This window comes from Vicugna pacos, chromosome 17, assembly GCF_048564905.1.
Source record: "Vicugna pacos chromosome 17, VicPac4, whole genome shotgun sequence".
Classification (NCBI taxonomy): Eukaryota; Metazoa; Chordata; class Mammalia; order Artiodactyla; family Camelidae; genus Vicugna; species Vicugna pacos.
In genome coordinates this window covers 10,996,317-11,022,220 of record NC_133003.1, presented here as the reverse complement: position 1 = coordinate 11,022,220, position 25,904 = coordinate 10,996,317, and the positions used below count along the sequence as shown (strand labels likewise).

At 47.0% G+C, this 25,904-nt stretch overlaps 2 protein-coding genes across 13 annotated transcripts in view; one reads left to right on the top strand and one right to left on the bottom strand.

Annotated features, from left to right (window-relative positions):
* Positions 1-20,341, top strand: part of UBP1 (upstream binding protein 1) — a 43,493-nt gene extending 23,152 nt beyond the window's left edge. Inside the window, exons 4-16 of one of the 2 annotated variants that reach the window (XM_006200623.4) lie at positions 678-783; positions 1,222-1,328; positions 2,958-3,110; positions 3,212-3,322; positions 3,769-3,876; positions 8,764-8,867; positions 9,788-9,842; positions 10,089-10,182; positions 12,698-12,788; positions 13,546-13,664; positions 15,661-15,803; positions 16,514-16,565; positions 18,350-20,341. In XM_006200623.4, the coding sequence (XP_006200685.2) occupies positions 678-783; positions 1,222-1,328; positions 2,958-3,110; positions 3,212-3,322; positions 3,769-3,876; positions 8,764-8,867; positions 9,788-9,842; positions 10,089-10,182; positions 12,698-12,788; positions 13,546-13,664; positions 15,661-15,803; positions 16,514-16,565; positions 18,350-18,387 (1,281 nt within the window). In that variant the 3' untranslated portion in view covers positions 18,388-20,341. The remainder of the gene's footprint in view (positions 1-677; positions 784-1,221; positions 1,329-2,957; positions 3,111-3,211; positions 3,323-3,768; positions 3,877-8,763; positions 8,868-9,787; positions 9,843-10,088; positions 10,183-12,697; positions 12,789-13,545; positions 13,665-15,660; positions 15,804-16,513; positions 16,566-18,349) is intronic. The other variant, XM_006200624.4, reaches the window with a different exon arrangement.
* The window catches only part of FBXL2 (F-box and leucine rich repeat protein 2), a 67,793-nt gene continuing 47,198 nt past the window's right edge, over positions 5,310-25,904 (bottom strand). For 5 of the 11 annotated variants that reach the window (XM_072940949.1, XM_072940952.1, XM_072940950.1 and 2 more), the window contains 2 exons: positions 22,959-23,171; positions 21,245-22,353 (listed from right to left, as the gene is read on the bottom strand). In XM_072940949.1, coding sequence (XP_072797050.1) covers positions 22,246-22,353; positions 22,959-23,171 — 321 coding nt within the window. In that variant the 3' untranslated portion in view covers positions 21,245-22,245. Of the gene's footprint in view, positions 5,395-17,743; positions 17,931-20,334; positions 20,652-21,244; positions 22,354-22,958; positions 23,172-24,641; positions 24,733-25,700; positions 25,900-25,904 lie in introns of those variants that run through there. The other 6 variants (XR_012060511.1, XR_012060512.1, XR_012060513.1 and 3 more) reach the window with 6 other exon arrangements.

The window sequence follows — 25,904 nt, the reverse complement described above, 5'->3', positions numbered from 1 at the left end:
TAAATAGTTGAGGATGAATTTTGCATATAGGTTCTCTTTTTGGTGTGGTGGGCAGGTAACCCCTCCCCCTGCCAGCCCTTGACTATCTTTTTAAAGAAACAATTTTTTGTTTGGTTTGGTTTGGTTGTTTGTTCTTGTTTTTGGAGAGGGAAGGTAATTAGGTTTATTTATTTGATGGAGGTACTGGAGATTGAACCCAGGACCTCATGCCTGCTAAGCACGCTCTCTACCACTGAGCTCTGCCCTCCCCCCAATTATTATTGTTTTAAATGAACAGTTTTACCATTGTTCCTGGGGTTCTGTCTCTGTTTTGACCACCTTTTCATTTTAGTGATTTCTGTGTGCGTCTGATGTTTTCTTTATAGAAATACAGTTCTTACTACTTTTTTAGGACATGTACCTTAATTTTGAATTATAATATTAAATTATTTAATAAAAATTTTCCCTAAGAAACCGTTTTATTTGCTTTTATTATTTTTGAGTTATAATTCTTTGCATCAAATAATGGTACCCATAACCCAGGTATCCAAGAGCAAAACCGTTCACTTACAAAATGTTTAAAGCCAAATTTGGTTTTGTATGCATTTCTATTATGGGCTGATGCATAAGACGTGAAAACGCTTCTGCTTTTTAGCTGGAACAGTTTAAGAGTGTTCCTGTCCCCCCTTCTTCCGTAGAGCATCATTCGAGTTGTCTTCCATGACAGACGGCTGCAGTATACAGAGCATCAGCAGCTGGAAGGTTGGAAGTGGAATCGCCCAGGAGATAGACTTCTCGATTTAGGTACAAGTGGCTGTCAGGAGACCACGGAGGGAGGAAGGCAGTTGTTTAGCTGCACCCGTTAATATGTTGGCACCACGTGTAATTGTGTGGAGAGAGTTTTGGTGTTAGCAGATCCTGTGTGCCTTGAGTTGTTTTATAGATAAAAACAAAGTCGTTTTTTGGTGCTTAACGAACCTGAACCAGGCATTTTCTGAGTTTGAAACCATTTATTTAATCTTTGTTGGCGCCGTCCATCATATTCTTAATAAAATGAAATAGAAACCATGGTGGGAGAAAGTATGATAGACATTAGGTGGGTTTTGCTGTTGAGGTGAAGAACATGGGAGGAAAAAGCTCAGCATGGAAGTACAGTAGTTTCATTAGAACATAATTATAGTGGGTTGTAACCTTTTAATTTTCTTTTTCATAGTTTCTATGTCATTTATTTTTAAAATACAGATATTCCAATGTCTGTGGGAATAATTGACACAAGGACAAATCCAAGCCAGTTAAATGCAGTTGAATTTCTGTGGGATCCTGCAAAGCGCACATCTGCTTTCATTCAGGTTTGGATTTTTACATTATTAGAAGCATACTAGCCTAGTCATTTAGAAGGCCAGGAAGAGACTGAATTCCTGATGCATGACATCGTTTTCCTCAGATGCTTATTTGTCAACTAACTTGTAATGTCTTTTACACACACACAGACACAGACACTGTTGGAGTTAATCTACTAAATTCATCATTTATAGACTAATATATATGAAGACAATCTGATATGTTAAGTATTATTTTTTAAAAAAGTATTATTTAAATATTCCTTTTACCACTGGTAGTAACAATAAACAGAACTTCTATTCTTCTTAAAATGCATTTGTCTTTAAAAGGATATAATTGAAAAAGTGTACAGGTTCGAGATTCTCTCTAGCATTAGTTAAAAATATTTTAATACTGAAATTTTCAAACCCCCACAGAAAAAAAGAGGACAATAATGAATCCTCAGTGTGCCCATCACCTGGCTTCAACATTTACTAATAGTTTCCTTATTCAGTTGTGAATGGAAGAGTTTAGAGCAGCTCCCAGGCATTTTGTTTAACCTAGGAATACTCAGTTTGTGTCTCTTAAGAGAGGAGTTTTTTAAAAGCATAAGTATACAAAATCAGCCGTAATTCTAATACTCAGTATGTTCAGATTTGTAAGTGGTGGAAGTAAAACTGAGTAGGTAATCTTTATGTAGAAGAGGAAAACCACTTAATTGCTGACCAGCCTGAGTGGGCTCTGGTTTATGTGAGCTGGGGAGAATCTTTAGTATTTCGCATCTTTCTGGTTGACAAGAAACTCTCCCCCTGTTAGCTAATAATCATTAGGGACATGGTTCACGTTAGCTGAATATTTTCTCATACTGTTCATCTAATAGGGTAGCTGGTTGTGTGGTAAACGAAAGCGATGTAAGAGCTGGCCTTAAATGTCAGGTTGTGCACAGTCTTACTGCAGAGACCACTTCAACTCTGAGTCATGGGAAGAGGGGGTGGGAGGCAATCAGAAGTTCCCAAAGTCTTGTGACTAGCTGTGTGCACAGCCCTAAGGCTGTCATCGCTCTCATGTCAGGAGAGGGGCAGCAGTGGTGGGAAAATGAGTGGTGCCCTCTGGTTTCTCAGCTAACTTGGAAGGGGTGACGGGAGAGTAGAGATGGATACAGGCAGAGTGAGGAGTGCAAAGTTCCCCAGGCGCAGCGTCACAAGTCGGTGAACACCAGGGAGGTGACTGGCCGGCTGGAGTTGGGGTGACAGCAGTAGATGGCAGACAGTGGGAGTTCTGTGTGAGGAGGTGGTGATGGCTGTGGGTCGTGCGGCACACAAGGCTGAAGACTGCGGGTCTGAGAGCAGCTTACAGTCTGGGTTGGGAGACGGACTCCAGAAGCTACTGTGTGATGCACCCGTGATTGGAGCAAGTCCCCCCTCAGAGGCGAGGCGTTGGAATGGGCAAGAGCGCATCCCCAGAAAGGTCAGGAAGATTCAGCTGGGTTTGTGAAAGGAAAGCGGTATAAAGAGGCAGTCAGAAACTCGCAACACATATCTGGCTAGTACATGGGGTTTTGTTTTAAAGGAGCTTGAATGTAGACCTGTGGCAGGACACCTGAAAGGGAACAAAGGGAAGGGTGCTTCGAGTCCATTTCAGCTTGAGTTGTCTTCTAGGTCCACTGCATCAGCACAGAGTTCACTCCCCGGAAGCACGGAGGTGAAAAGGGAGTGCCTTTTAGGATCCAGGTTGACACCTTTAAGCAGAATGAAAATGGAGAATACACAGATCACCTACACTCAGCCAGCTGCCAAATCAAAGTTTTTAAGGTAAGGGATGGAACTAGGCTTCCAGTAATTAAGGCCCAGTGTTGCTGGTGGAGTTGCTGGTCCAAAACCTGATAGACAAACCGATCTTCTTTGTCTTTAAGCCTAAAGGTGCAGATAGGAAACAAAAGACGGATCGAGAGAAGATGGAGAAGAGGACTGCTCACGAAAAGGAGAAGTACCAGCCGTCCTATGACACCACGATCCTCACGGAGGTAATGCGGGGCGCCGTCCTGGTCCCGAGGAGAAGCAGAGGTGTGCCTGCCAGCGCTGTCTTTGGGGAGCAGCGCCACTGCAGAGGGGTCTGGGAAGATGGGGTGGTCCATGGATATCATGTTGTCTATGAAGTTTGTGGGGGAAGTATTCTATTTAAATTTGGGGATTGTGATAGATTAGTTCCCTGGGTGGGATCTTGAATGAAGATGCTGAAATCCCAATCAGGTCTCAGAAACAGACCTTAAAAACCTCGAAGTTGGCAAGAGGTTAAGTTGGGGCCTAGAATGTCCGATGTTTGTCACTGCTGGGGTTTTGCATCTTCTTTACCTTTGAATCCAGTTAGTCATACATTTGTTTAATCGGACTGCAGAGACGTAAAACAGGGTATTAGATCTTTCTTTGTATAATGAAAAGACATTGATCCCAATCTTTGGTGTTTGTCCAGATGAGGCTTGAGCCTATAATTGAAGATGCAGTTGAACATGAGCAGAAAAAGTCCAGCAAGCGGACTTTGCCAGCAGACTACGGTGATTCTCTGGCAAAGCGAGGCAGTGTAAGGGCTTCTGCTTCTCTTTTCATTGTGCAAGAAACCTTGTGCAGTGTTAGATATAGGACCAACTTCCACTGAAAAGTAAAGCCAAATTTGTTTTTCATGTCCTTGTCTTGATTTAATTTGCTTTTGTTTAGACTTCCTGCTTTCTGTTCCTCAACTGAGGAAAATTTCCTAAATCTAACACTTTAAAACAAAGTTGACCATATTGGGTGGTTTTGGAGGGAAAAATGACACTCAGAAATGTGTTCCCTCCCTGCCTCCTTCCTTTGCTCCCTCCCTCCCTCTCCTTTGCACACACGCTTCCTTTAACAGCACTGAAATTAATTAAAAATACTTCTTTAGTAAAGTAGTTAATCATTTTTGTATAATTTTAAAAGGTTTTGCTTTCTCGTATGTGTAATGGATAAGAAAATTTCATGGATATTTAGAGAAATGATAGCAGCAAGCTTAGCTTAACATTAACATATGCAATACTTTGTGTCCCATTTTCCTGCATGCAGTGTAAGAATGTGTGTCTGTCTGTGCTTTTCCAAGCCTGTTTGGCAGCACTGGTGGGGAAAAAAGTCTCTGACTGAATCTGTGTTTCCTCTTGGCCCCTGCATTGTGATTGACGCTTCAGGCCAGAATAGTGCACCTCACCACACTCAGCCCTGGTTCCCTGCAGTGTGCAGTCGGGGGAGGGGGAGGGTTGAATATGAGCTTTGTCAGCTTAAGTATATATAGCAAGTCAAGATTTTATGACCCAGCTCTTTGTCGAACAGTCGACAAAGGATTATCCTGTTATATACACTTAGATCAGCTGTGTACCCATGGTAAATGTAAACAGAGAACACAGTATTTTTTTAAAATAACTGTCATCATATGTATTAATGGCTACTCTATTCATCATTGCAGCGTCAGTGCTACCAAGGTGGCAGACGGGGAATTTTCACTGCTCTACATGTATCTGTAGTGATCTATAGACAGAAATCACAAACATTGTCATAGGAGCATTGTTTCCAAATTAAAGCATTGAGTAAAAATATTTTAAATGCTTCTATATGCAGTAAAACTGAAAATATGCTCCTCTGAGTGGAGGGGAGCACACATGTTGCATTTTCTTTAAACTGGGCTTTTTTGATTCAAATCAAAGGTTGTATAGAGCAACTGTATACTTGTTCCCCAATTGCCTACCCCTCCCATTTTATGTTTTTGTTCTCTTCTGATTTCCCAGCTGAAGACCCACTAATGGGTGTTAGTGAACTTTGGTGGGAGACCCTGGTAACGTAAATGTTATAAAATAACTAATTAAAAGGAATGAGTTCTGCTAATTCGTAGATTAAGGAAATCTGTTACAGCCCAGAGCTAATCTGGAGATGTCAGAATTGTTGGTAAATTATTAATGATTCTTAAGTCTAAAGTATGCAAAACATCAGCAGTTCACTGGCCTGGGATTTCACATCTTCCTGGTGTGCTTTGCTTGCTGCCCTGGGCTGCGATCAGAAGATACTTCTAGGGGTGGGTAGAGTTCTTGGAAACCTGTTCATTAAAAGCAAGATACAGATTAATCCCTTAAAAAAAGAAAGTCCGCAAGATTCTATGTTTTTCTTTGAGTGCCTACAAAAGAAGGCCAACATTTCTTACAGTTCTCGGCTAGTTAGAGTTGGCTCTCAGCAGAAAGGGGTATCCAGACTTACTGGTTTGAGTTAAGAGGTGCTGTGTGAAATGGTCCAGCACTGAAGAGAGGCTCTACCGTAGGGCCCTGAGAGCCCTGGCACAGCCACACCCTTAGTGTCTCTGTTGGTCTTTGCATCTGAGCTGTGTTTTGTTGGCTCAAATCCAGACTGCCGATCTCTACAGTCTGCAGTGGGTCATCATTTTCTAATCTGCCTGGGGAGGGACTTTGTTCACAGTGACCAAAACCATGACTCTATGAGTCCAGGCCAGGTATTGCTGGAGCCTTAGTCACAGACTGTCTTCAGGAACACAGGCACTGCACAGCTGCTTACTTCTAAAGACAGGGAGGAATGACAAGGTAGAAGAAACATGATGAAAATATTCCTTAGTATGCCTTTACCCTCCTGGGTTGACACTGCAAGAGAAACCTACGAAAGACACAGGCCAGGAGGGTCTTGGTGTTTCATCTGGCCTGGCCACTTAAGAACTTGGAATCCACTGTTTTCTGCAAGTGGAGGCCGCCCAGTGGGACCAGTTTTCATGAACACTAGTTTTTTAGTGTTCAGTGAATCGAGCCTCCCTTTTATTGGGCAGGTTTTAGATATCAGTTATTAACAGCCTTACTTTTCTGCTGCTAGAGGTGTCCAGATGTGGAAAAGTGAAATAGTTTCAGTAACTTCGGTATCTTTGCCAAGTTACTGGCCACGCTCACTTGGAGCTTTTGATGGCTTCATTTTTTTAAACAGCTGGCAGTAATTACAAAGCAGATTTGGGGAGACGTGATATTGAAAGGCTTTATGTTGTTTAGATGGGCGTGTTGTGCTGTGTTGTAATATTTTGTATCTGGGGAGAATGGTGTAGCAGGAAAGTCTTGGAAGTAGTGGAGGTGAACTGTGAGCGTGCTACCCCGTAGGTTGTGAGACCTGCCGGTCGGCTCCCAAGGTCTTAGGCTCCTTAAACTGTATAAAGTGCGGGGAGGTGCTGCTTTGGAAGCTGGAAAGAGAAAGAGGCCCTAGTTTAAAAGAACGGGCATTGTGTAAGATGTCATTTATAGTGAAATTGGTGTGACGTGCAGCGGGTTTGGCAGCGCATTCCAGCCAGGTTAGATCTCTTTTGTGGTGATAGCTGAAACGTTCAGTCTGCAGTCATTTTCCGCATTTTTGACGGGATACCTAATGGGTAGTTGTAAAGAAGGTTAAGATTGTGACATTTCCTGCACCTGTGCTTCTGATGGGGGGTCAGACACGTTGTTTGAAGCTCCTGTAACCATTGGAGATACTTGGTTACTGCCCTCAGAGTGCTTCACGCTGGTGGTCTGGGCACTTCACTCAAAAGAATTTTGAAAGAGAAAATATTCCCTTGCACATTTTTAGGATGACACTGAAAGTTTTCACCATAAATTTAAATAGTTGAAAGGCAACAATTTTCTGACATAGTGAATGTTTATATTTACAATTTAAGATGAAACTGTCACATTGCCTTTTGAAACGTGTCCTGTGGAATCTAAACGCCAGGGCAGTTTGACACCTACTGTTGGTCATTTTCAAATGTCCATGGTTAAGTCTGCAATTTTACTCTGCTCTTCCTTCTTTGTTTTATTATTTTTTTAAATTGAAGAATAGTTGATTTACAGTGTTATGTTAGTTTCTGGTGTACAGCACAGTGATTCAGTTACACACACATAAGTCTACATATATATTCTTTTTCATATTCTTTTTCATTACAGGGAATTACAAGATACTGAATATAGTTCCCTGTGCTCTACGGTAGACCTGCTCTTCCTTCCTGGTCTCATGTTTTCTCTTTAACTCCCCTTAAATAATTTTGTCCTAATAGGACATACTTTTATGCCTGGAAATCTTCTAATGATGACCCTGATAACTTTTTTACAACAAACTGTCATAAATTGAAATTTAATTTTTTAAATTTCCTGTGACCATAAGGCTTAAGTCAGTTGAGGAATTTAAAACTTATTATTTGTACCAATTTATCAAATCATACAAATTTTGATTGTTAAGTATAAAAATAGAAATGTTATTGGAAATACATCTTAAATGATGAGACGGGTGGAACATATCTAGTTTTGTTTATAGATAAGAGATGTATTTCTTTTTCTTTCAGCAGTGTCATTCAGGTCTTGGAACTCCCTCTGAGATAGCTGTCCAATAATCTATTTTTGTATGATCTAGTAGATTATTTCAATGTCGGTCAACTGACAAGATGTCCTGAATTTTTTTGAGGGCAAAGAATTGAAAACCTGACATACAGAAGAATGTTTTAGAGACCTGTATTTTCTTAGCATTTATCCTCTTCTTTGAATGGTCTTTTGCTTGGTTTTTGGTGCAGTCTCCCACCCTATGGCCACGGTGAGAGATGAGGCCATTTTTGTGTGAATTGGGAGAAGAGTGATTATGAAGGGGGACCCTTGAAATCCAGGGTGTGCCCAGGTTTAGGAAGAATACCCGTGGAGAGACGTGGAGAGGCCCTCCACCCTTAGCACTGGCCGCTGCCCTGGCCCGCTCAGCATCTCACTGACTGCAGCTTTTCCAGTGCTCCTGAGTGTAATTGTTAGTGTGTCTTTGCTCTGTTTTTGGTCAGAGTTGTGCCAAGGGCTGAAAAACATTTAAGTTCACCCTGCCCCTTCCAGAATATGCAAATAATAGATGTAAGTAAACAGATGGGTGGAGGCAGTACCATCCCCAGTTGCTGTATTTGGATGTTGGCCTGACTCGTCCTGCGCGGGGCTGAGGCAGTACGTGGGCCCTGGTGAGGCTGCGCCGTGGGGAGGAGGGCGAAGAGAGCGCTAGGTGGGACAGGGCCGCTGTCCTCGTCACCCTGCCGTGTCCGATGTTGCTGCTCAACCCTTCCTTGCCTCTCCTGTTCTTCAAACCTTGATAGGTACCTACTGGGGAGTTGATGAAGAGGGAGGAGGAAGGTACTTGAAAGCAAACTGTACTTAAGTGCGCTTAAGACGCCTTTGTCAGTGTCTGCTGCTGTCGTCACGTCAGGTCTCCCCTAGGATTAGTCAGTGTGTGGACGCAGACAGCGGGTAGCGTTTTCCCTGCCACACAGAAGTAAAATCGGTGTGTTTCTGTGAGGTTGCCTGATGAATGTTAGGTGTCTTATGTTTTATAACCTTACACATGGCCAGACTAGAGAGTGGATTACAAGAATATTTCTTCCACATGCTTTAGAAGAGTATCATTAATTTCCCTTTGTTTCTGTCCTTAGTGCTCCCCGTGGCCCGATACCCCCACGGCCTACGTGAACAGCAGTCCCTCCTCGGCGCCCACCTTCCCGCCCCCGCAGCAGAGCACTTGCAGTGTCCCGGACAGGTATCTGGTGTGCGTGCCGTGTGCCTGGGGCCCACCCCCCTTTCTCTGGAGTTGCGGCAGCCTCCCCCTTTGTGTGTGTGGAGCCCATGGGCACTGGAAATAGCCTGTACCTCACTCAGTTTCAGAGGCAAATCGTCATTTCTTCACCCACCAGCCTCTTTGCTCGTAGCCCCTCGTACCTCACATATCGACAGCTGTGGAAATGTGGAAAAGGGTGCATTTTCAAAAGAGACTTTTTGTGAGGTGAAAATAACATAATGGGGTTCATGCATAGGATGGTGAGGTTTAAGGGAAACTGTGACTTGAATGCATTCCAGTTGCGTTTAGTGGAGCACACGCTTGTCGCGAATGCCCACTGTGTCAGACCAGGAGTATCTTGCCTTGCTCTCACTTTCATTTCCCCTGGAAACACAAGGCAGTGGTACAGATTTGTTTCTTTTGTTCTCTCGACCTTCGCCTTCTTTAATCATGGATGAATGTATTCGTTAAAGGGGTATTATTCTCTGTTTTGACTTAGGATCATTAGATTATTTCTTGCAGCTCATTATTAAAGTAGGTTTCTTTGCAGTTATTTTCAACTGTTTATTTTAGTCGATTCCCATTTTTTTTTTTCTAACTAAAATGAAGGCGTCATTCATTTTCCTGGCACCCCTGGAGATAACTGGAGTCCTTTTGTTTCACAAAACTTGAATTTCTTACCAGAACAGACAGAGAAGGCGGCACAAATTAAACCGTTTTCTGTGTCTTAACCTATCATCATGTTCACTCCTTGACCAGCTGTGCAGACGTTCTGTGCGCACTTGCATTGCTCTGTCCCACAGTACTGTTTTAAAGTCACCTGCTTTAATAGCCTTTAATGTCTTGAATAAAAAATATATAATAATCATCCATCCTTTCCTTCCTCCCTTCCTTCTCCCCAGCAATTCTTCTTCCCCGAATCATCAGGGAGATGGAGTTTCACAGGCCTCTAGTGAAGTAAGTATCGTTTCCCTAACAGTCATGCTTTCAGGGCCCTGCATTTTGAGGCCTCTGCCAGGGGTTTGAGCCAATGCTTGGGTCACTGAACAGTCCCACCTGTGCTCTTCTTGGGTGTTTTAAACTTTAAACCTGGAGAGGATCTGTGTGTTTTGTTTAAATGTTCTTCTTTGTAACCTGCCGGTTACTTTTTTTTTGTAAGCTTGAATAGCTGCTTCCGTTTATGCTCATTTTCTTTGTTGATAGCAACTTCAGCCTTCAGCCACAATCCAGGAAACACAACAATGGCTACTCAAAAACAGATTCTCTTCCTACACAAGACTGTTTTCCAATTTTTTAGGTAAGTTTGTGCGTGCGTATGCATGCACACACACACACATCGTTTACTTACTTCTATACTTTCATTAGTCTTTTAATTAAATTTTTGGGAAGTAATCGTACAGTAAGTAAGTAATTTGGGAAGTAAGTATAGGAAGTAATTTGTAAGAAGTTGCCCAGACATGTACAGGGAAGTCCTGTGTACCTGTTAACGCTGTTTTTCCACAGTGGTAACGCCTTGCAGCCCCCTTATATAACATCAAAACAGGAAATAGATACTGTCACCAGTTTTAGCTGCCCTCATTTTTTATAGGTGTGTACAGTTACATGCAGTATTTTTCATTTTATGAACTTTAATTTGAAATAATGTTTACTTTCTAGTGAGTTACAAAGTGTAGCACACATAGTGCAGTGTATGTATATAGTTCCGTGTTGGGTGTAGAGATGACTACCACCGAAGGTGCAGCATCTCGCCTGCACACAGGGAGGTGCCTTCTGCTACCCACACCCCTCCCCAACCATCCCTCACCCCCGGCACCTGTTAATCTACTTTTTGTTTCAATGGCCGTGTCATTTTGAGAATGTTACGTAAATGGAGTCGTTCAGTATGTTTTCCCGCTCAGCATAATGCCCTCGCATCCATCCAAGATGTGTCCTTAGGTTGTTCCTCTTTATTGCTGTGTAGTGTTACAGGCTGTGAGTGAACTCAGGAATGATTTTCATAGACTTACGTGTAAGTGTTTTCTTGAAGAGTAAGGGAGTATTTAGATGGAACTTTAAAAGGGACCAAGCAGTGCTGCTTCAGGTGGGCTGTCGGAGGCCTGTCTAGCGGGACAGTAATAGATTTGCCAGCTGGGGTGGGGCCAGCATTCCCCAGACGTTTTTGGCCCTGGGACCCTTTTCCTGCAGAACGCTTAGTCACATGTCCTGGCCAGATGCATCCTGCCAGACGCGGCTTGAGCCTTTTAGGAGGACAGAACGGGTGCAGACACCCGGCCTGGAGGAAAGCCTGCTTCACAAAGAACGTGGTTTTCTATTACGTCAGCCCTTTACTGCCCCTCTTGTGCAGTGATTAGTCATTCCCCAAATAGTTCTTTGTCTCTTTAAAATTAAAGTACTGGATGAAAGTCATTTGCTAGCTGGGATCCACATTTTTATGATTAAGTAAAGCCTTTTATCTGTTAAACAAAAAAGTAACTTAAAAATGTCAGTGCAGTGGTGGGGACACGCAGGCTGCTCCTAGGGGAGATATGAAGAGTGAAGCGCGCACAGAAGGCTGTGACGTCCTGCTTGCTGCTGTCACGCGGGCCCGCGTTTCAGTTCTGAGCACTTTTCGCTGTGAGCAGTGACCAGTGTGCTTGGCCTCCTGCCTCTCCTTGCCACGTGAGCTTCCAACAGCAGGGGGGCAGGGAGAAGAGGGGGGGCTTCTCGCCCTGGGCCTCTCCTCCGGCAGTCTTGTTTCAGAGGGGGCTGTGCGCACACACCTCTGCTCACCCCGGGGAGTGTGGAAGGGCGTGTGGAAGGAAGGTCCCGGTACAGATGAGGCAGCCTGTCTTTGCCTACCTGACTCCATCAGTCAGCTCCCTCAGTGCTCCTGCCTCGTGGGAAATGTGCTTCTCTGGCCTTTGTTTCTTTTACAAACTGGAAAATTATTGGGCTTTCACATTCAGGCCCTCAAAAATATACAACTCCAGTATCCTGTGACATATGTAAGTGGGTATTTATCACATGGAAGTCCTGCTTTAATCCCAGAGGGCATCGTAATTCTCCCAATAAACTACGTCTTGAGAGTCAAGAAAAGAGAAGAACAAAAGATTGTGGACACACTCAGACAAAACAGAGAAGAGTATGATGAACCGGTGTGTAACCATTCCCAGCTTCCAGGAGTCTCACTGTCTCCACTCCCTCCCCCCTTTTCTGTTCTGTTTTAGAGCAGATCCTAGATACCATGTCATTAACACTTACCAAGTATTTAAGGGAGAAATCTTAAGTATAGTATGCAATTCTCTGCCATGCTTTAGTATTAAAACTGCACGTGGTGACAGAGTTGTTAGGTTACAGAATGTTCAGCTGTACATAGTCTGCTGGGATAGAAAAGGCCTGGTCCTAGCTCTGCTGCCACCTTGTGTGACTTTCGGTGAGTCCACAAAACTCTGACTTCCATTTCCAGTTTTTGTAAAATTAAAGATTGGTCTGGGCCACCTCAAGGTGAGTTATCTGGGGTCAGAATCACGTTTATCTGCACAATCACAGCCCAGCCCGAGGCAGGCAGGCAGTGGAATGCTGTGTTGGGGACAGCAGTCCTGTCGGCCCTGCTCCTTGCTGATTCACCAGCCTCTGGGCTTCTGAGCTCCTCAGTACAGGACACGGAGGGCCCCCTTTCTCTTGGCTCCGGGGGATGGGGCTGTGTGTGTGCACGTGAGTGATGGTTTCAAAGGACATTAATCTGTGTGAAGACAGGTGCTGTGTGAAGACAGCTAGTCCTGCTGGTTCTTTTCCCATTTGCTTAAGAAGAATCTCTTTTTGCTGTTCTCCAGGTGCCGACTTACTAAAACTGACAAAGGAGGATCTAGTACAAATTTGTGGTGCAGCCGATGGAATTCGGCTCTATAATTCACTGAAGTCAAGGTAAAATACTGTGTTTAAACAGAACTGTTCTGCTTGAAATAAGAATGCACCCTTCTTGGCGTGGGGACCGCGGGCAGGATGTGTTCCCACGCTGGGTTGGCGTGTGCCTGTGCACTGCCCGGCGCGGGCGCGTCGTGCTCACGAGAAGACTGTTTTGTGTACACCTTCAGGCAGGCCCAGATATGATGCAGGCACTGATGAGGGCAGAGGTAGACTGTAAGACTGGTAGAAATGCACATGGGCAGTACTGAGTTCTTGAAGACGGCTGGGTTTGTTGCCAAGAAAGCAAACTTCTCATTTAGGTGAGCTATTACAGAATCTCTGGTTTTCAAGGTTATGTGACACTACTAAACAGTTACTTAAAATGTAAACTTCTAATTGTAAATGAAAATGATAGAACTGTAAACTGTGCTGGCTTTTAAGATCCATTTACTATCGTTGATATCTCTAGACTTGTGTGAGAATTCCATTGAGATTGAATCTTACTGATTTTAAATTGCTGACTTAATCTTGAAACTTAGATTTACCAGCATCTGACAGACCACCTCAGTGGTTTAGAGTCTGGATCATCAGATTAGACCACCTGTGCTAGTTGGTGCGAGGTGTGTGTTTTTATATTTTTACTAGTACATAAACTTGCGTAACCAAGTAACCGTGTAAAGTTGTCAAAAGGGACTAGAACTAGCTGCCTGTAGTGTCACTGCGCATGCGCGGGGCGCGGGCGGCCTGGCTCACGCGCGCCCTCTTCTGGTTGCAGGTCGGTCAGGCCGCGCCTGACCCTCTATGTCTGCAGGGAGCAGCCAGGCGGTGCTGTGCCGCAGGGGCAGCCGCAGGCGGCGGGCAGCGGGGGCGACAGCGGTGGTGCCACACCCTACGGTAGGTATGCGGGGCCCTCGGCTCCCCGTCGCTGCCCTTATGAGCGGGGCTTCGTGGGACCCCTGTCACAGGACGGTCGAGGCAGGGCCCTCGGCAGGAGAGGGCACCACACCGGCGGCTTTTCTCAGCTATTTCGGCTGCACCGTGGATCTCCTCCTCTGTGGTCCTTGATGCCAGCGATACCTAATGGGACAGACTAGCTTCAGTGCTTTGGGGGTGTTGCTAGCTTTTGGGGGGTAAACCTCAGATTTACTGAAATGATGAATACAATATTGGTAGCTTGGGAAGAAAGCAGGGGAAGGGGGTTTCTTTTGTTTTCATTTTTCTGGCTTGGGTAAAAATTTAAAATACCATGTGTGCAAAGGTGCACGTATGTAATGGTGTTGGGGGTGTGGACTTGCCTTGGACAAGCGTCTGGCCGGAACTATGAGCTGTGGGGTGAGTCTGGTGCTGTGTCCGGTGGACTGCCACATCATCCATCTGAGTACTGGGAGGCCCTCTTCCTGCGGGTTTGCTTTCTTTGGGTAATAGAGCGCTGGATGAGGGCAGGGGTAAAAATGTTCACCCCTTCCCTTCTCCAAATATGGTCCTTAAAAAAACCAAGCTTTTTTTTTAAAAGCAGGTGTTTTATCGTTTGTAAGGTGGGTATGTGGTAACATCTCCCCTCTTCCCACACTCTGAAACAAAAATAAGGGAACACACTCAGAACTTTTCAGAGAAAAATGTGTTACGGAATTTGAGAGAGGCAGTTATTTGCCCTAATAATAGGTAGAGCTCTGAAAAATACTGTGTGGTTTGAATTTGACTGAAAAACCCCAAGAAAAGCATCACTGTTGTGAGCTTTTTAATTTGGTGTCATTTTGACTTCAAAAACTGAATTTTAAGGCTAGAGATATGAAGCCTTAGTCTTTAAGGACAAAAATTCTAAAGGATCGCTCCAGGTATCATCACGATCTTCAGCATTTACATACAGTCAGGTGTGTCCTCAAACACCAGTGTCTGTGGAAATCCTGCCACAGTTAACCCTAGATCAAGGCTGAAAACCTTTTCTGTGAAAGACCACATAGTAAGTATGTGGACTGCAGACTGTAGGGCCTCTTTCTCACTTATCTCTGCCGTCACAGTGCCCAGATGATGGGTGTTGCCGTGTTCTGATAAAAAACTTTTTTTAAAGAACAGGTGTAGGGCAGAGATTGGCCACCTCTGCTCCAGGGCCTCTCTAGAGTCTTACTTTAACTGTGGTTCCAAATTCTGAGCAAAGGTTTTTATACTCATAAACACAAACACAAGGAAAAATCCTGGTTTAGGGGAAGCCAAGTAAAAGCACTGATGTTTCTGATCAGTGTTTGGCTTGAGCGGGACCTGTTCAGGCCCACGGGACCGGGGCGACGGTGGCTGGGCTCTGTGCAGAGGAGCAGCAGGCCTCGTCGTCCACACCTTAGCCTTCTCTTGTGCTTTCACAGTTTTTAATTCTTTGTGAGAAAGGGGGGTGAGGAGTGGGTAGCTTTTATTCTTTAGAATAAATTCCCAGTAGTAGGCTTACAGAATCAAAAACTATGACCTTTTTAGGGTTCTCTTTATAAATTGCTAGAAACAAAACATTTTTGAAAACAGCTTTCTTTTGGTGTAACTTATATACCATAAAACCCTCCCACTGCAAGTATACAATTCAGTCATACTTTGTATAGCTTTGCAGCCATCACAGTCCAGTTAGTCCCAAGATTCCAAAAAGATCCTCCGTGCCCATCTGTATGCGGTCATTGCCTCTTTGCTTTTAGGAAGGATTAAAACCCCATATCCTTTTGTGCAGAGATGTTAATGTTCATTACATTACATGTGTGAGCATAAGTAATGCAGTATCACGGTCACAGGGCAGTAAGGGGGGAGTCCTTATTCAATTTTATTTCTTTAGTACTTTGAAAGGTGATCTTCATATAGATCAGGTGGAAGACATCAAAGATTACTGCTAAAATGCTGTTCTCACTTTTTATTTCAGTTTATCATGCTATCTACTTGGAAGAAATGGTTGCCTCAGAAGTTGCTCGAAAACTTGCGCTGGTGTTTAATATTCCTTTCCACCAGATTCACCAGGTTTACAGACAAGGCCCCACTGGTATTCACATTCTCGTTAGCGATCAGGTAACTCGGACTGGCGTGCCTGCTTGCTTTTCCCTTTCACACTGGTACTTTTCTTTATGTCACTGATGAGCTATAGAAAAATCCCATGACCTCTGCAAGTACTCGTGAGAATCACTTTCAGTTGGGAATCAAATTGGTAAGAACTTATAACCAGGGGTTCCACGTGTCCTGAGTGGTAGAAGGAATACAAGGCTGGGAGAACCGTGGCTCCGCTCCCACCCCCCTGAACTCCCGACTGGGCCCTGGGGACTGCAGGGCGGCGAGGCATTTGGATGTGTCTCCCTTTTGTACACTACTTGATGACTAATTGTAAAAAGCCCTAAGGTTAGAAGGGAATTAGCACCACCCCCCACCCCTCGTTCAGTGACAGGCAAGTCATAAGAGCACTTCAGAGTGGTGACTTTTTGTTAGAGTCATTACTCACAGGACCCGGCAGGGGTGCTCCCCAGTGGGCCGGGGTGACCGGATCTCGGGGACCACCACGGGCAAGCCCGGGCGGCGCAGGGCCCGGCCCCACAGCAGGCGTGGGTCCTGCTGCTCACCGCCTTCCTGAGCAACCGTCTTGGCCATTGAGGCCTGTACTTGTGCAGTGGGATATACGTTATGACTTTTCCTTTCACTAATTTTAATTTTTAACTAATTTTAATCTTTTCTCATCAGTTAAGAAAGGACAGTTGGATCTTAATTACACATCTGCTTTATCCTTCTAGATGGTTCAGAACTTTCAAGATGAGAGTTGTTTTTTATTCTCCACAGTGAAAGGTACTTTGCATGTTATGTGTGTCTTGAAATGCTGGGAACGTGAGGGATCGTGTGTGCGTGTAATCCGCAGTCATCTTGTATGTTTTCTTTTGAAAATGCTGGCTTCACTTATTTTAAGAAGAAAGTTTGAGTTAAGAGAATGTTTTTAGTGATTGAAATAGAAATTAACTAGCAAGTAGGGAAGAGGAGTCAGGCCTCCTCGGGCTGACGTTTGACTGGGCCCCTTGTGTCAGACACGTGCTGCCGGTGCCAGGCTGGGGAACTCCCGCTGCAGCTGGGAAAGCGAACCAGGGTCAGTCAGCAGACGTGCATGAGTACATGTATTGCAACTTAGGTGCCGTGAAGGAACGAGAACATGTGAGTGCTCATGGCTGCGGGGTCCGGGAGGGGTTGCTGAGAGCTGTTAGGGCTGTTGAAGGCCGAAACCCGGAGTGTGGGAGGGCTGGCCGCGCGAGGAGCACCCCAGGCAGCGTGGGGCTGTGTGCGGGCTGAAGAGCTTGGCTTCTCTGGAGGCCTGGCGGCCATGTGGCTGCCGGGCAGTAAGGGGAGAGCTGAGCAGGAGGCCAGTCTGGTGTGGGGGGGAGTTTAGATTTTGAAATGCACTGGGAAGTCAGTTGTTTAAACAAATGAGTAATGTGAATAGGTCTTTTTCTTCCTCTCCTGCAACTCTGGAGACAGATGAGAAAGAAGGTGGGAAAACGGGAGGCAGGCGATACCATCTGTATGAGAGGTGATGGTATCTTACACATTTAGAGACAGGGCCTTGCTGGGCTCCACCTTTGAGGGAGTAATTGTGGCTCATGTGAGCCACTGGGCAGACGGTGGTCCCAGCAGACAGGTAGGTCTGGCTTGGGGTCAAGAGCTCCAATTTAGATCCGGTAACGTGGCAGGTCATTAGGTCCGTCCAGGGCTGGCCAGATAGTCCTGGGCTTGAGATGCGGGCTTGGAAGCCTTCAGCATAATCTGGTGAGTCCAAGCCATGGAGACCACTGAGGTCGCTGAGGGGGAGAGTGTAGACAGTGGGCCCTGACGGGACTCAAGAGAGTCCAATGAAAGGGTTAGAGAAAGGAGGGGCGCCTAAGTGTAAGGTTATTAGCGAGAGGAGACCTTGGAAAGTCTGGTGAGTTAGGGTCTAAATCTGGTCTAAGCACAGAAGCTGCACCTCCAAGAGCCAGATGTCATGTGTCACCCTTTTTTACTCTGTGAAACTTACATTGTCCTTAAAAAGGGAAGTTCGTACGTTGAGCTGTGTTCCGGGAAGGCGGGGGCCATTTCTGTGTCGGACGTCACAGGACGCCCCTGCAGCCTGTGTCCTCGTCTTCAGGCGTTTGTCCACAGGGGAAAATTCATGCTCTGTACCATTTCCTGAGAAACACAAGGCCATCAGGCAGAAGTAGTATTTTTTTTTTTAAATGTTTCAGGTCTACTTTTGAAGAATTCATTTTTTCTAGAAAAGGGGGATGTAAGCGCTGGCTGTATGTATTTGCGGGCCTGCTGCCTCAGCGGGCGGCCCGTGGCCTCCCAGAACCGCGGGCGGTACGGACGGGCGGTGATGGGAGCGTGGGCCCTGCGGTAAAAGGAAGATGTCTGAGGAGGGACCGTGTGGTGAAGTGGCGTCAGGGAGAGTTGCTGGAGCAAGTTGATGAGGTTTTTTCCTCTGGGATTATTTCAAGGTAACCTCTGCATTGGGGCGGGAGGTTGCGAGGGCCTAGGAGTGTTCAGTTTCATCTTCACTTTCCAGCCTGGTAAGAAATCCCATGTAACTTCTCTTTCCTTTTCTGTAGCTGAAAATGGCGGTGGCGTCCACATAATTTTGAAGTGATGTCTTACGTAGTCTGAACTTTACTCAGTACCAAATAAAGTCACGCCTAAAAGTGTGTGAAGACTGAATCCAAGAAGTCTTGGGATTGGATTTTACCATATGAAATGTTTCATATTGAAAACACAGGATGACCTTTCTAATGAGCTGTATGAGAGCGACTCTCCTCACTGTCACTGCCGTGGCCCGGTGTCCTCGTGAAGGCGGGCGCGTCCGGAAGGCGCCCCATGCCTCCGGGGGCCACGGCAGGCGGGGCTGCCTGCTTCTCTGGCAGAGAGGCCAGTAGATACAGTTCCAGAAGCAGCCTTTGCTGGCTTTTTACACTGTATGCGGTTTGGAAATGAATGTAAAACCGTACCGTGGGCATTTACGTTCTGTGCCAGTTTGGCTTCTGAGGCCGGGACCTTCTGCTGACCTGCGCGGGAGGAGCCAGCGCGGACCTGTCTGCGGGGACGCGACGCCGGTGCTGAGTGACGCGGGGTCACCGGTGGGCAGGTAAGGGGCCTGGCGCCTGCTGGGAAGCGATCATGTCTGAGGGCGTCTACGGATCCTGCCCGATCGGGGGACATCCGAGCCAGGAAGACAGGCTGGAAGCAAACTGCGTTATCAAGAGTACCTTGGTGAGAGGATCAGTGTAAATCCTAATAGGTACAAAGACTTTCGTGTTTCTGCTTTGTCACAGATTTATTGAAAACCTTTTTGCTTCTGCTTCCATTTTTAGCATTTTGTTTCTGATTTTCATTTTTGAAGCCCCCATGCCTTTTAAACTCATGTGGTTTTCTTTCTTGTTTTCCTCCCTCCCTTGGTCTCCCGCCACCCTTCCCACCCTGCACTGTCTTGTTGAACATTTTTAAAGCCCTGTCCCCGACATTGGAAATACACCTAAGCAGGGAACACAGTATGACAGTCTCTGGTTTGGTGTTAAGGGGTCTACATTATCAAGTCGCAGTTACTCACGGAACACTAGACATCATGAACACTATTGTACCGTCAGGATTCCTCACGCTGTCTCAAGTCCTGAGCTTCAGCACAATCATGGGTGACATTCTGGTGATTACTTAGGGGCTTTTTTTATACACCACGTAATAATTTCCTTTTCTATAAAAAGAGTGCCTCTTCCACAAAACCAAATGCTTGTCGGCCAGTATACTTTTCAAGGGGAATCCACTGTTTCTGCAAATTTTTTTTTAAACTATCGTTTTATCTTCTCCCTTCACTCAAAGCCTTCTCAAAATTCATCAGCAAGCATTTGAGGCCTGTGGTGTAGTAGACACAATTTTTTTTCAAACTTCAATTCCATTTTAAGTATACACCTCTGTCTGTTTACCAAGGTATTTGGGTTTTGAATGTATTATTTGATCCTCCTCTTCAGAAATAGGAATGAGTAATTCTGAGTTTGAAATCTCTCCCAGAAGAGAAACTACTTCAGTAGTTAAAAGCGTTAAAAGCTTTGGCATTTTATGTTTTGTGTTACCCATAAAGGGGTAATTTGATATGAAAAAGTACTGTCTCTAAATCTTTCCATCTTCAGCTTGAAAATATCCGTAACTCGTATAGACCCAGAGGCAGGAGTGCTTTCCTTTCTGTCATCGTCCCTTAGCTTGTGTGTGACCACATGTTTTCTGTACCAATCACTTGGGAAGGAAGTGAGCTTCTCTTAATTGTTTTAGAGTTTTGCTTGTCTATTTAGCATTCCTTTGAGTCTCAAGATTTATGGAACAATAAATGTCACTTAATGCTGTGTGCTATTTTGAATTCCTCATCAGGTAGGCGAAGTGGAGTAAAAAACAAAAATTAAAAGCCCATCAAACTTGAAATTTACACCAAGCGGCATTGAACTTGGTCTGTCCCAGTGAAACAGGTTAAATTATGGCACCAGCAAATTTGCTACTTTGTTTTTTTAATAGTAGGATGTACACATTTCAGTATAATAAATGTTTTCCGATTGTTTTGCAAATGTGTGTCTCATTTAAAATCCCAGTTCCTGCCAGTGTCACCTCAAGTCATAGAATCCAGGGGTTCCCTGGGTATGTTCTGCGTACACACCCAAATATTATAAGAGGTGAGTGTTTGGGTTTTTTTTTTTTTCTTTTCCTTGAGTTTGTTGTTTTCTCAAAGCTGACGCAGCGGAGGACCAGTTATTCCAGTAATTGTTCCACACTTAAGAAAGCCAGGTTTGTGTCCTTGTTATCAGCAGTTCTCCTGTTTTGTAAATGATAGTCATGCGTCACTAACTGCAGAGTCCAGATGCTGTGATAGGTTGTGTCCTGGCTCAAAAGAGGTAATACATAGAATGTCCCGATCATTTAGAATTTTAAAACAGAAGCTGTATTCATAACTTCCTGCATCCGTCATGTAAATGTCTACTTAAATAACTGCTGAGGTATTCACACAGGCTCCGGACTGGGAGGTACTCGGGTGCGTCACCAGGCAGTAAAATCATCAGGACCCTGACGGTGAGCCTGACAGTCCCGGTCGCTCTGGAGTCGGTCCCCCTCTGCCGTCTCTCCGTGGAGTGCCGCTGAGGCCTTGCGTCCTGCTTCTGTACTGCCCACCACCCAGAAGCGCTGCTGGGCGCGGGAGGTGTCTGTGCTTGCTCTTTCCTTCAGCTTGTGAGCTCTGGGCTCCTCGGTGTGGGGAATGGCTGCTCAGAGGAGTTGGCTCCTGTGAGCACAGAGGCTCACAGTGACCGTGGTGTGGGTTCCTGGTCTTAATTGATAAAGGTCACAGATGTGACAGCACAGAGCAGAAACTAGATCATCTTATCAGCTCTTAGGTAACATTAGGAAGGTCTGAATTTGGACAATGGTGTTGCTCAGATTTGTCCTACATAAGAAAATGGCAGTAAAACTGACGTAATAAGCATCGCCATGGTTTATTCATTCTTGTAAGTCTCAAAGGTGCCAACGCTTTACTGATCTGAGTTTTAAGTGTGTAAAATTTTTGGTGTAACTTGATTTCCGAGACTTTAAAATAAACTTGGGGGAAAAAATCACACCCATTCTACATGCACCATTCATTATTTTTAATCAGTTATATTGTAGATAACTTGAGCCTTAATTCTGTTTCTTTAACATCCCCCAAATTTTGTGAGAGATGACAATGATTAGCTTTTCTAGAACAAAAACACACTATGTGCTGTAGCATATGCCAGAGCTTGTAATTTCCAACCAGGCAACACAGACTCTGAGTTGCTTTTGTTTAGTTTGTGTTTTTGGCCCCCAGACGTGTCTACAAGTTGACAGAAACAGAAAGGTGAAGACCCAGCTCCACCCACTCTGGAGTCCTCATTTCTTTGGTGTCTCATGGAAACCTATTAACTTGCCTTCCACTTAAGTCTCTACATAGAAAACTGTCAGGCATTATGAATTTACAGTACAGTCACTTTGATAAAGTTGCTGTTTGATCTTCAAACTGGAAAGGTCCTTCTAATCAAAGTGGAATCATTGTGAATAAAAGTAGGCCCCTGGCTTTGAGTATCAGGTAGAAAATCAACAGCTTATCTTTCTGCTCAGTTTGCGCCAACACTGATGGTCTGCTGAGGAACACTGACAAAGCCGAGGGCAGGAATTTATCCCTAGGAAGGCGGCACCTACCTCTTAAGAGATCCGGGTTTCTTGCATGGTCCTGGCTGCGCTGAGACCGCTCTTGCCACGGGTTAACTGATGTGAGGCTTTGAGCTGATTGCATCATAGCAGAATGAGGAAGGGAACTGTCACCAGAGTTCCTGCCATCCCTACGGAAGTCTTTTACCTGTAAACGCCTTTCCCACTGGAAAATCAACAGGTCTGGGTGATGGTGGAGTCGGTCAGAAAGACTCTGGTCTTCCCTGCAGGAAGGGACACCTCGTGGCGCGCTGGGTCAGAGGATGACACAGCACCTGCACAGCCGCTGTCCGCCGCCTCCCACCGCACTGGGCGGGGTGACCGGCGCAAAGTAGGCGTGGACTTTGACGTGAGGGAGCTGAGCCTGGAAGCAGAAGGAAAAGGTGAGGTGCTCTTTATGCTGTGGTTCGGGGATTACAGGCCTCATCCTAGAAAAGGCCACAGTCTTCATGTACAATCTACTTCATTCTACTGCTAGGCAGAGTCCAAACAGTATTTCTGGTGGAGGCTGAAGCTGCTCTTGTTCACACACACACCCCTAAAACCACACCTTCTAAAGACAAAGGGAAACTCAGAACACTTCTGCCCGGGGTGCTCACTGCCTCTACGTGCAGATGAGTGGGGCCCCCACAGCTGGAGCAGCTGGGGCTGCTCCGGGGAACAAGCAGAAAGTCGCCTGAAGTTAAAGCATATTCAGGAAGACGGTGCAGGTGAACTGCGTGGGAAAGAACACCAGTCTGCTTGGCCACTTCGCCTGGAAACCAGCCAGGACCGCGTTCTGCCTCCTCCTGATGACGGCCTTGAGTCAGCCGACACATGGAGCCTCCGCTCAGACCCACTCTGGAAGTTGACTCTTCCAGGGAAGGGGGTCTAATAAGGAAGTCTGAGGCGATGCCTGTGTCAAGGTCGCAGTCTGCGTAATTGCCAGCTCGGGACAGAACACGGGAGGTGGCCCTGCCCCGCACTCACCCGCATCCGCTTGATGCCCGCGCGGGTGACCTGCTGGCAGTCGTACAGCTCCAGGCGCTCCAGGCCGCGGCAGTGCTCCAGGTGCTCCAGGGCCACGTCAGTGATGAGGAGGCAGTTGTCCAACTCCAGCACGCGCAGCCTCTCGTGGCCGCAGGCGCTGTTGCTCAGGTGCAGGATCCCGTCGTCTGTGATGAGCTCGCAGTGGGACAGGCTCTGGGGAGGCGGGGGGAGAGCGGCTGTCTGCAGGGTCCCGGGAACCCAGCATTGGCAGCAGAGTTAGGCACAAAGCCTTGGGCTGGCCTCAAGCCTCCAGTGTGTCCGCGTGGAGACACGCTGCAAGGGCCCATCCGGGACAAGACAGCCACGTGAGAGGGCCCTCGACTCCCCTCTCCCACCATGACTGCAGCCCCAGATGGAACGCCCTCCCTGGAAGACACACAAAGCCCAGCTGAGTGACTCCTGCATGTCATGCAGATGAGAGAAGGCCCACGTGGAAACGCGGAGGAGAGGCCGGGGCACAGTCTTGTCATGAACCCCGCCCCCGAGTGTGGAGACCCACCATCAGGAGGGCACTCAATCCTGGAGCTGCTCACAGGAGCAAAGGGTCCCCCCACATGGGGCCCCCAACTTTTAAGACAAGCCCCTAACACATCCAGCTCTGAAAACCACTGGGCTCACCTTCCTGATCAGAGCCACCGTGAAGGGCTCCCATCCCCGGGCCCAGCGCAGGCGAGGCTTGTGGAGACTGGTGGGCACCACCTCTGCACCTTCCCTGTGTCTCTCCAGGCCTCCCGCCCCAGCACCCCCGGCTCTTACGCGGAGCCCGGCTTCTGCAGCTGCCACCAGGGCAGAAGCCTGCCTCTCCTGGCCAGCGGGGCCACACAGGACTGTAACCAAGCAGAGTTCGTAGACGGTGACCGCCCCAGGGCACAGCAAGAGAAAGCAGACCCAAGAGCTCGGCCTTTCTCTGAAAGAAGCCTGTTAGTTATCATCCCAGCTGCAGCCCGAGGGGCAGGCTTCCACTTAAACACACATCCAAGGGCTGCCCGGAATCCCTTCTAGAGACTTTGGAGGGCAAGTGCTCTCCCCTCTGACACGCTCCAGAGCGCCGCACCTCCCAGAGGGGAGCTTCTCCAAGTGGCGGGTGCCCCAGTCTTTATAGCTGGCGCCCAGGGGATGCCCTGATCACCTGGCCCCGAGGGCCAAAGAGGCTTGCATTCCTGGGTCTCCTGGGACTTTAACATGAGGAGAGTTAGTTCCTGGCAGGCTACCACCCCCAGGCACTGAGAGACTGCAGACAGAAACATGCTCCCAGTCTTCCTGGGAAAGAGGCCTATGTGCTGGCCCTGGGGCTTGGGCGTGTGCGGCAGGCTTCAGGTTTGGCACCCAGCTAGGGGCCTGTGCACGTGTGCTGGCTGAAGGCAGGCAGGTGCACGCCAGCTCTGCAGGCTCCCTCGGCCCTGCTCCCTGCTAGAGCTGGTCAGTACCTGAGATGGGAATTTCCACCCTTATCTGGAGGCCCTGGAGCTGAAGAATACAGTAACTGAACTGGAAACACCAGCACGCTCCGAAAGAGACTAGATGAAGTGGATGAAAGGGTCCATGACTCAAAAGACAGGGCAGAGACGTTCACCCATCAGAAAAGCAAGAGAAAAAAAAGTGAAGACAGCCTAGGGGACTTACAGGACAACATCAAACAGACGAACCTTCTAAGGGTCCCAGAGGAAGAAAGGTGCTGAAGCTGCTTGAAATAGCAGATGACAACTTCCCTAACCTGCGGAAGGAAACAGGCATCCAGACCCAGGAAGTCCAGAGATGCAAGGTAAGGTGGACCTTGGCCCCCGTGGCTGGTGCAGGACTCGTGGGCTCCCACATGTGCGCGTGGAGTCACTGCTGTGGAGTCTGGGGAGCCGTCTGGTGGCCCAGTGAGTCTCGGTATTCTAGGCTAACGAGAAGGTCTGAATAAACCAGGTCCTCAGTTTGGGAAAGAAACACAGGCTGGGCCGCGCTCCTTCACGTGGCGCCACAGAACAGCGGCCCCTCGGACTGCGGGCCCCGCCACAGGTCCTCACTGTCGGCTCTTTAAAGCTGGAGAGGAGTGAGTCCACCTCATGAGCAGTGCCCGAGTCTGGTCCTGGCCCCCATTTGGCCTCACACCCGCCCCCTCCCTTATTCTAAAGTCCAGAAAACACAGGCTGTGTCCTCTGTGTCAGATGCCCTTCTCCACCTGCCAGACCCACACACACACAGGGGGACTCATAAGTCCTGCACCTGCCGCCGGGGCCAAACCCCTCTCCGGCGCACTGTGGCGTTCTGTGGCCGAGACGTCAGTTTATCCTCACTGACATCTTATCCTGTGGTTTGAGTGAGTACATATTTCTCAAAGCCCCTGCTCTGAGAACGGGCTCAGCAGCTGAGAGATTTAAGAGGATGACAGCTTTGCTGAGTGAAGAAGGTGAATCTTGTGGATCAAGGGAGTGACTTAACAACCGGCCACAGAATTCAGGCTGGGGGCGGGGGGGCGGGCATCAAACGGGGATCGACAGTGAGAACGTGGCGGGGTGAAGGGGTCCCATTTAGGTTAAATTGCTGTCGCAGTCGGGAAACAGAAGGGGGACTGGGAAAGGCCGGGTGAGGTCTGTCAGACTGCGGGCCTGAAACAGACACACACAACATAGTCTCTTACGCTGCTGTCTTCAAAGGTGTTGAATGTTTCCCCTTTAAGGTGGAGAAAGCATTCACCTAAATGTTCCCGGTCTTGCAGCCCTGCTTCCTCCAGAGCAGTGAGGGTGCCTGGAAGACTCTCCTGTGGTCGAGAGCAGGCTCCCGCCACTTGCAGCCGTGTGCCTGTTGTTCTGAGCAGAGAGTAGCTGACTGGACACCTGATGGGCTTGGCTGCCTACAAATCACTGGGCATCGTATAAAGCAGGACGAAAATAAACTGCA